The 9386-nt window shown below is 52.5% G+C and overlaps 1 protein-coding gene across 1 annotated transcript; it reads left to right on the forward strand.

The window, feature by feature from the left end:
* Positions 1 to 3660: 3660 nt before the first annotated feature.
* On the forward strand, positions 3661 to 5247 carry SST (somatostatin). Its single transcript, XM_066556567.1, has 2 exons — positions 3661 to 3880; positions 4749 to 5247. The coding sequence occupies exons 1-2, from the start codon at positions 3743 to 3745 to the stop codon at positions 4959 to 4961; spliced, it is 351 nt and encodes a 116-aa protein (XP_066412664.1). The 5' UTR covers positions 3661 to 3742; the 3' UTR covers positions 4962 to 5247.
* Positions 5248 to 9386: the final 4139 nt, after the last annotated feature.

Genomic DNA, 9386 nt, shown 5'->3' on the forward strand with positions numbered 1-9386 from the left:
ACATCAGAGGGATTCTCACAAACATCACCTGAGAACTATGGTCCATTCAACATTGTATCTGTCAACAAGGCTCAGACGCTATGAGAGTTCAGTTTCTCTCCTCTAAACAGGCTGAGTTATTTCTAGGGGAACAGTCCCATCAAAGCTTTGTCTCTGGTCCTGCCTCACCAGCCTCACAACCTCAGCTGAATCCCAAAAAGGTAAAATCCCAAAAAGGTGGATGTCAGAGCCTTTCTGAGGCTGCTCTGGCTCAGGAGCTTAGTCATGTCCCGATGGAGGCCATGACCATAGAGAAGAAACCAACCACACTTTCCTCAGGTGTGCTTCTGAAATTCAGTGGGACAAATCCAAGACACTTCCATGCAGTCACTGTTCCCCTGTTCCTGGGGAACACTGATGGAATTCCTCCAGCCTCCCTCAGGCAGAGGGGGGAACAGAGGGACAGCCACCCAGCTCCAGTGCTGCACAGAGAGATGGAGTCAGAGCCAACCTCATCTTCCAAGTCTTGTCCTCAGGTACCTGGAAAAGCCAGTGAACATCCAAGCCAGGAATTCCCAGTGTGACTGATGGTCTGGGCTTGCCTGGAACTGGACTGTCAGGAACACAACTCCAACAACATTTCTCCAACCCAAAGTCCTGCTGGGCATTATTGTTCTATGGCTGGATCCCCTGCACTGCCAGGTGGCCAGGGAGGGTTGGCAGGGCAGGATTGGGCTGGATAAATGCAAAAATGAAAAACAAGGTGTGAGTGAAGACAGGGAAGGAACAGTTCTGGTCTGAACATCTTTAATAGAGCTGGGCTCATGCACACAGAGGTGCTGCGGGTAGCTGGGGAAGAGCAAGGTGCTGAGCAGCCTGGGTTTGGGCAGGACATCAAGAATGGCCTCTCAAAACCCCTTAGGAATCTAGTCTGGTATCTTCCCCCAGTTGATGGCAGCAGGACCATACCAACTTCCTGAAACCATCCCTGCCAGCCCACCTGGGACCCATCCATCTCCAGCTGAGCTGTGCAACTCTGCACAATCCCACTAGGTGTGTCTAAGTCCTGCTGGTCCCACAGGAAGTTATCAGGTAATGAGAAAGAGGGGAACTCATCAATGAGCTTGTTCCTGCACTGTGCCAGCTCCTACAGCTCTCATCTCCATGTTAGTGTCCAGGTGGGTCCAAAGGGTGATGAAATGTAGCACAGCTCTCCATCCCATGCAGCAATCCAAGGCTGCACTCCAGCCCATTGCAGTGCTCTAAGAAATACAGGTGCTGAACTGATCCCTCTGGCACTTCAGGGCAGACCCATCACTGTGGGAGCCAAAGCAGGACTGTAGCTCTGGAGTGATGGGAGTTCCCAGTGTGCCCATCCCCTTGGGGTGACACACTGAATGACAGAAGGAGTGCCAGCCTGGAGAGCTGCCTGCTGTGCAGTGGCAAGGGATGTTAGGTAAGAGTTTCCAGTAAGCCACAGGGGAGTCTGAAATAACCCAGTGTTGTCTCCCATTCCCATCTCTGCTCTTCTCCAATGTGGAACCCAAGCAAGCTGCACTGCCCTGGGCTGGGGGAGCTGGGATGAGCTGGTGGGGAGTTGGAGCCTTCTGCAAAGCTGGCCCAGGCTTGCACTGCAGTGTGGCACAGCTGGGCTCGGCTGTGCCAAGCAGGAGAGCCTGGGGGCTACAAAACAACTCTATTCTCAGTGCAAGTAGAATGGAGAGCCCAGCTTGCTGCATCTTTTTGCATGCCAAAAGATGGCACTTTTCTAGATGTGCCATCTAGAAAAAGATGCTGCTGTGCATCTTTTTCTAGATGTGCCATCTAGAAAAGTGGCGAAATTATTGTTGCTGAGAGAATCCTTTCCTAGGAAACCTCTCTGGAAGGCAGGCAAGAGATCCAGGATAGGTTTGGTGCCCTGGCATCTGCTGCCTTGGCCATTTGCCACGGCCAGGACTGGCTCTGCTTCTTTGCCCACAGGAGGAGAGAGATGCTGGTCCAGCTGCTCACACAGGATCTTGGTAGAGAGAAAAACTCTGACAGTCACAGCCCTTAGGGACAGTCTGCTCTTTTGGGTCCAGTCATTTCCTTTGGCGTTGGTAGGAGGCTGTGTCCTGTGTCCAAAGCAAGGGAATTTGTCTAAACCAGAGCAGGGGCTGATGCTTCTCTACTGGTTTCCCCAGAGCAAGACGAGTGCTAGAAGACAGACAGGGTCCCAGGAGCACGGAGCTTGGCCTTGTCCATGTCAGGCAGATGAGGAAAAACTGGCTATAATGCAGCACAAGTAAACCCAACCTCAGGGTCTCATGGGCTACAAATGAAGGCTTATTCTCTCATGATTTTCATTAATTTTGCTCCATAATTTGGGAAAGATGAAGAGGATGAAAGCTATGTGAGGCTACAGAGCTGCACTGCACAAAGGAAGGGAGCACCATCCAGGGAGGGCAGTCACAGTGCAGCCCAAAGTCCTGCCTGGTCTGGAACCAGCAACCAGCACCAATTCATCATGTTGGACTGTGAAACAGAGCAGGAACACTTTGTTTCATGTTTCACACTCCCTGGTCAGCTTCAACAAACCCAGACAGCAGCACCAGGGTTGAAAGTGGAGCAGGGGATGCACATTAATTCATCATGAAACAAAATGTCATTTTGAAGGCTTCTGGAGACCTTTTCGCAGTACTTGAATTCTTGTCCCCTCAAGTCTTTGACTTTCCTCAGCTGCAAATTGAGATAGGAGAGGTTCCTATACCCCTTTTTTGACAACAGAGGCCCTTTCCAGCACATCCCGCTCTGCTCCTGCCAGCTGGGAGACAGCTGAGGAGGCTGATCCTTCAGGGGGGTTGAAGCAGCTTTTCCGCGTTGTGAGCACCAGCCAACTCTCAGGAGAGGCTGGAGGAGTGGGGAAGACTGTCCCACCATCGAGTGGGACAGGTGCATGCCAAGGGACCAGCATGTCCAGCGACCCTGAGATGGAGACAAGGGTCCCCGCAGGCTGAGCCAGGGACCAGCACGCCCCGACCCAGGCACAGATTTGTGCTCGCCTCCCAGAGCGGCAGAGCCACGGCAGGAGCCGGGCACCGTCCCCTGAGGCTCCCGCTGCCCCCGGAGCTGCCCGCGGGAGGGAGCCTGGGGACGGACCGGTGCCAGAGCGACCCACAGGGGCAGGGGAGGCAAAAGGACCGACCCCAAGGGCACCTCAGCACCCCCACCCGCTGCAGGAGCCGGAAGCAATCGCCCTTCAGGGGACCCTTTGCCGCTCCCCGGATTCTGGAGCCGTTTCTCACCGACGGGGAGGGACCCGGCTCCAGGGCGAGGGGCTTTGGCAGCGCGGCTGCTGGGGGGCTTCACCCTCCGGCGCGGGGTCAGAGCCGCGGGTGGGCGGTAACAGCCGGGACCCCCCAGCGCCGCTCGGGTGGGCTTGAGGCCGGGGAGGAGGGAGCGGACGGGCAGGGTCGGGAGCTCTGGTCGGGGCGGTGATTTGGGACGGGGACTGGGGCCGGCCAGAGGGGAGGGGAGCTCCGGGGGAACCGAGGAGGCTTGGCCGGCGCCGGGCAGAGCGGAGCATCCCCGGTCCCGTTCCCCCCCCCCGTCCCAGAGACCCACCCCCGGCGGCGTGGGGCGAGGGGGGCGCCCCCGCCTTGACGTCAGGAGAAGGGTTTATAAAGGCGGCGGGCGGCGAGGAGATCCCCAACGCCGGAGCCGAGCCGCAGCGGAGCCGCCAGCGCCTCCCGCCGCCGCCTCCCGCGCCCGACCCGCCGGCGAGATGCTGTCGTGCCGCCTCCAGTGCGCCCTGGCCCTGCTCTCCATCGCCCTGGCCCTCGGCACCGTCTCGGCCGCCCCGTCGGACCCGCGGCTCCGGCAGTTCCTGCAGAAGTCGCTGGCCGCCGCCGCCGGGAAGCAGGTGAGAGAGAGCCCCGCGACGGGGCGGACACCGCGGGTACCCCCGGGCGCCCCGACGGCCGCGCTGCAGGCTCCCGCTTCTACAGAAACCCCGATTCCCTTCTGCAGAACCCCCGCTCCCTGTCACAGCCCCGGCACCCCTGCTGCGGACCCCTCCCGTTCCTCGCCAGGCTTCCCCAGTGTCCCTGTTTCAGACGCGCGGTTGCTTGCTGCAGACCCCTCTTTCCCCGCAGATCCCCCGTTCCCCGCCGGGGCTGAGCCATCGACAGGTTGGGCAGCTGGTGCTGGGAGGTGAGACAGTCCAGCTGGGTGCTGGTGGTCAGTAAAGAGCAGGCACTGCTGGAGCACAGGGCAGAGGCTCCTGGTGAAGCTCCCAAGGTTTTCTCCGGGTCACAGAATGAAAGCATCTTTCTCAGAGCACAGAACAATGGTCTTATCCATGCTGGGTGACAGCCGAGGCTTGGAGGGACTAGAAGAAAAATAAGTCCCAGTGAGATGGTGACCAATTCAACCTCCCCTGCCATCTTCCCCAAAGACCTTTCCCATGTCACTTTAGCAGCAGGCTTGTGGCATCCTTGCTGAGTGCTGGAGCGGTGGGAAGAGAAGGTAAAGACAAGTTCATTCCCTGTCATGCACAGGACAGCAGTCTGTTCCCCATACCAGGTAGATGCCATAGACACAACTGCTGCATAGCAGCTGTCAGGCTGGGCTCTTTGGAAAGCCAGGGCTCCTCTTCTCCTCCTGCATCCTGAATGTCTCTAATCTGGCCATGGAGAAGTCTTAGAGGAACAGAGTGGTGAGCCCCCAGAAATCAAGGAGTAATTGTGATCTCTCTATCTCTTTCTCCCTTTCTGTCTTTTGTCCCCAAGGAACTGGCCAAGTACTTTTTGGCAGAACTGCTTTCAGAGCCAAGTCAGACAGAAAATGAAGCCCTGGAGTCTGAGGACTTGTCCCGAGGGGCTGAGCAGGATGAAGTGAGACTGGAGCTGGAGCGCTCGGCTAACTCAAATCCCGCTCTGGCACCCCGGGAACGCAAAGCAGGCTGCAAGAACTTCTTCTGGAAAACTTTCACATCCTGTTAGCTTTTGAAACCCACCTCTCTCCCCATCCATCCCTGCCCTGCTCTGAGCAGAACCTTCACCACAAGAGGCGAAGACTGTAAATACACAATCCACAGTTATGGTGAAATTAAACAAGGAAAATTTGAGTTTGATTTCCACTTGTTTTAATAAAACTTTCTGTTCCAATTGTACATGATTTGCTTGAGTTGTGATTTCTGACTAGTTCTTTGATGACATGCACTCTGCAACTCTTTCAAATGTACTATTTTTAATTCTCTGTTGCAATAAAATTTATGTTTCAAACGGTGATGCTAAGGCTCGGTGGTCAATGAGAAAACTGAGGTTACCTCTCAGGCTGCTCATCTTCAGAACACTGCCTGTCTCAGGGCAGCCAACACCGTGCACATCCGCACATATGCACACACACACAGTGTATCATAATGGGATATTTTTTCTGTGGTCTTACTAAAAGAAATAGAGCCACAGTGATATTTTAGATATCAAATCCCTACAGTTGTGGCTGAATCAAATCCACAGCATTTGGTGCTTCAAGTGGGTCTGGAGGATTTACACCCATCACCAGAGGGATCAGTAAAAATCTCAGCTGTGTATTTTGAGTGATGGGGATGGTAAAAGTAGTTCATGGTACAAGTTTACACCACACATCTCATTCCCTCCTCAGCCACAGGCACTAAAAGGTTTCCCTACTTGGCATATTTTGGTCCTTGCAGTATTCCTGACAAACACTGTTCCAGGGATTCCTTCAGAAAGTTTTCCTTTGTTCTGCTGTGCAGGGGGCAGTTTCACATCCCTGTAAAGCTGAGATGTTAACCCCATGGCACCAGCCCCTCTCATCTAATGAACTGGTCATAGCAGTTTTTCTACCCACCTCATCATCTTGAAAGGCAATATTGAAGGGTTCAGCAGGGTAGGAGATTAGCATTGTGAGAAAAACATTATTTTCTCAATGGAAGACAGATTTTTCATGCTTTTGCACAGTCTCAGCTTTCTGGCCGTGATGGTTTGTGCCACACACTCACAGGTGAATTGGAGCCATAGAGCAAACATCCTGCACAGGGGACAGGTGCCACTTTGATGAGAAATTCATCATTCAGGATTAAAAATAAGTATTTTGTAGCCATCATATGTGAAAGAAGGGTGAAAAATGGGGGATTTCAGAGATATTCATGGGCACAGGACTCAGCATGACTCCAGTGAAGGTGGATTCCCCAGATGAAGGCTTGTTAAGTTGCCTCTGGTCTGTGCTCAGCGTAGCTCTCTGTGGGGCATCATTCTTGATGGCTTATGGACCATTGCTTTCATTCTTGGTCTGTGCCTCCTTTCCCTGCAGGCAGGGGGCTGTTGGATAAGAGCTGAGGGGAAGGTGAATCCCTTGTCTTGTAAAGTGTGAAATCCCAGCCCTGCTACAGAGCTCACTGGGCTCCTCCACAAACAAAGGCAACAGGCAAAGGCATCAGGGGCATGCCCAGGAAGGGGAGCTGCTGGTCTCAGCCCCTCTGAGGGGGCCAGAGGCAGGGCTGGATTCTGCTCTCCCTCCCTGGAGCAGGGCAGTCGTGGCTTAGCCTGTGCTGCAGGCAGGGCTAAGGATTGCTGCTGGCCCAGCTGGATCCTGCACCTGCTGGAAAAGCCTTGCTGTGATACTATCCTGTGTCTCCCCAGCTCCTGGGAGCTTCTCTCTTCCTTCTTCGGCCTGGGAGCTTCTCTCTTCCTTCTTTGGGAGTGGGATGGCGAAATGCTTGCTCCATATGCAGTGCCTTGGGGTTAGGGGCTCTGCCCTCTTTACCATAGCTGGGTGCAGTGCAGACTGGGCAGGGCACAGTGGTTCTCACAGCACTTTGTGGGGACAGGGAGAGAGCCTTACCCTCTTGGAGCCCTGGATTTCTGCAGCTGGTGCAGCTGTGGAGGATGCAGGATTAACTCATTGTTGTGGGATGGACAGGGTTGCACTGCAGGAAAAAGCCTCCAAAAAGATATTTGAGAAGTGCCGGTAATTTAGATCAGTAATCAGCCTCAAAAAGCAGGCAGGGTAAGAATAGAAGCCTGCTTGAAAATGTGGAGACAGACTCTGTGAGGAGACAGTAATTGTCCCAGCTCACATCTGATTCCTTCACTGCTGTGTAGCATCAACAGAGCAGATTTTAGGGGATTCAGTAAAGCAGAGACCTCCCTTTCCCGGACTGTTCACTCTTGTGTTGACTGAGGTTCCTCTTAGCTTTCAAGAAGAAACTAATTTTTCAGTGCTGAGACAGCCTCAAGAGAGCAGCTAGAGGAACAGGAGGGGGGTGGAGGGGCCAGGGGCTTGAATATTCTTATGCAGAGAGTCCATCTTTCATGGGATATAAATAGACCACTACTCGCCTGAGGCTTTTCCCCTTGTTCATATTGCTCAACCCGTGCTGCTGAAGGGAGTTTAATCCTGCCAATTGCTGGAGTGAAACTCATCCCAAAAAGGGATGAGGATGATCCCCAGTCACAAGCAGGAATTAAAGACTGTGATTCATAAGCTACACCAGCCTGTTTCAATACAGCTGATGACATGCCATGGCAGCTTCTGGGAAGCTTAATGAAGATCTACTGGTGAAGGCATGTCCCCAGTTCAGAGACAGAAAGACAAACTGCTCCTTGTGTCAGCTCGGGATTTCCTGGAGTCTGGGGAGCTGGCTTCCAAGGCATTAAATGCAGTATCACCACATGCAATTGCACTGTGGCAGTGCCAGCAATCCCAGGTGCTGGGAGCTGAACAAACACGATGCTCTGCCATGCCGAGCTAAAAAGACTAGAAAGAAAAAGAAAGATTTCTTTTTCCCTTTGACATGTGGGAGTTATGGGCTAAAGAGACTAAATAAGTATAGTTAATCCCTAGACACGGAGCCATGGAACAGTGCTCCATGCTGGGAACATTCCTGCTGGGCAAGGCTGAGTCTGGATGGGCACACAGGCCAGGGCTGCCCAAGAGCAGAGCACTTTCTGGGAGAGGTTCTCAAGCCACATTCTCTGCAGGTCAGAGAGGAGGCTCCATGGAGGGACAGCCTCAGCATGGGTTGGGGGGACCTTAGGGGCTGTGGTGATCCACACTCAGCTGATTCATCTCCCCTCTTGCACTTGGTGCCACGGGCAGACCCGAGTAATGCCCCTCCAGCAGGTACCTTCATCAGCAGGTGATTCATCTGAGGCAAAGCAGAGAAATGTCTGCAAGCAACAACATAAACAGGCTTGAAACTGCTGCCTGAAGAGTTGCCCTTAATGAAAACCAGAAAAATTGTATAAGGCCTGGAAACACACATGACCTGTGCGAAGTCAGTGAGGAGTTTCTCAGCCATCCCCAAAGGCAAAGTCTCCAATGATGCCAGGGGGCGTCTCTTGATCTAGCAAGCAGGCCAAGATTATTTTTTAGGTGCAGTTCTAGCTGGTAAAAAAGAGAAGTCTTCTTTGGTCCAGAAGGCTCACTGGGGACAAATAGCTTGAAGTGATCCTAGCTGTGCTAAGAAGAAGCACTGTGGGACCCCGATTTCATATCCTGAGTCCACTCTGGCACCATCCAGCTCCTTTTGGCTCTGCAGAAAATACCAAGAACCTGGACCCATGAGCACAAGTTCCCTCCCCCAAGAAGAGCCCATGAGATGCTCTGTGGTGCCTTTGCCTTTACTCTGCCTCTGGGGCTCCTCACAAGAATTGCACCAGCTGATTGTAGCTACCAGGAGCATCTCTGATTCCCAGACCTCTGCTTGCACCACAGGAAATTTCCCTTTCATCCCACCCAACTCCCAGCATCTCTGAGGAGCACCAGAGCTACCCCCAGCCCCCGCATGGGTGAGCACCAGGTGCTTGGAGAGAAGCACTCACTGCTACAACAGAGTCCTAATCCTCAGCAAGCAAAGCAGCAGGATGGTTATTGAGCAGGGTAAGAGAAGATATAACTAGGCAATAAAAGTTATTATGATAAAGGAACAGACTGTGCTCCTTGCTCACTGAACACCCTCTGACTCTCTGTCAGCTTATCACCAGAATAATGCAATAAAAACACTTTTATTCCTTTTTTCTTCAACTTTGTCTTTATTTTATTAGGGAGTTATTTGTTATTTTTTTCCCCAAAACCCAATTACACTTCTGAGAATAGCTGTTTGGCCAGATCTGGGTATCTCAGAAAACTTTTTGTATCCCAGTCTTAGAAAACTTACCCCATAAACAACTTGTAGAATACAAGAAAAAAATTAACAAAGTCACAAAAAAACCCCACAAGTTCAGTTTTCTTCATATACATAGTAAAAATGCCAGTTTGTTCCATGAATCATTACTTCCAGCATCATCTGATAAAGAAACACACCTGGTCATTTAATTAGCAAAATTAATTTAACAAAGGTCCCTAGTATTTTCTACAAAGGTATTCCCTGAGAAAACATGAAATAATGCAGACCCAGGCTTTGT

This window comes from Molothrus aeneus, chromosome 10 (assembly GCF_037042795.1).
Source record: "Molothrus aeneus isolate 106 chromosome 10, BPBGC_Maene_1.0, whole genome shotgun sequence".
Taxonomy (NCBI): domain Eukaryota; kingdom Metazoa; phylum Chordata; class Aves; order Passeriformes; family Icteridae; genus Molothrus; species Molothrus aeneus.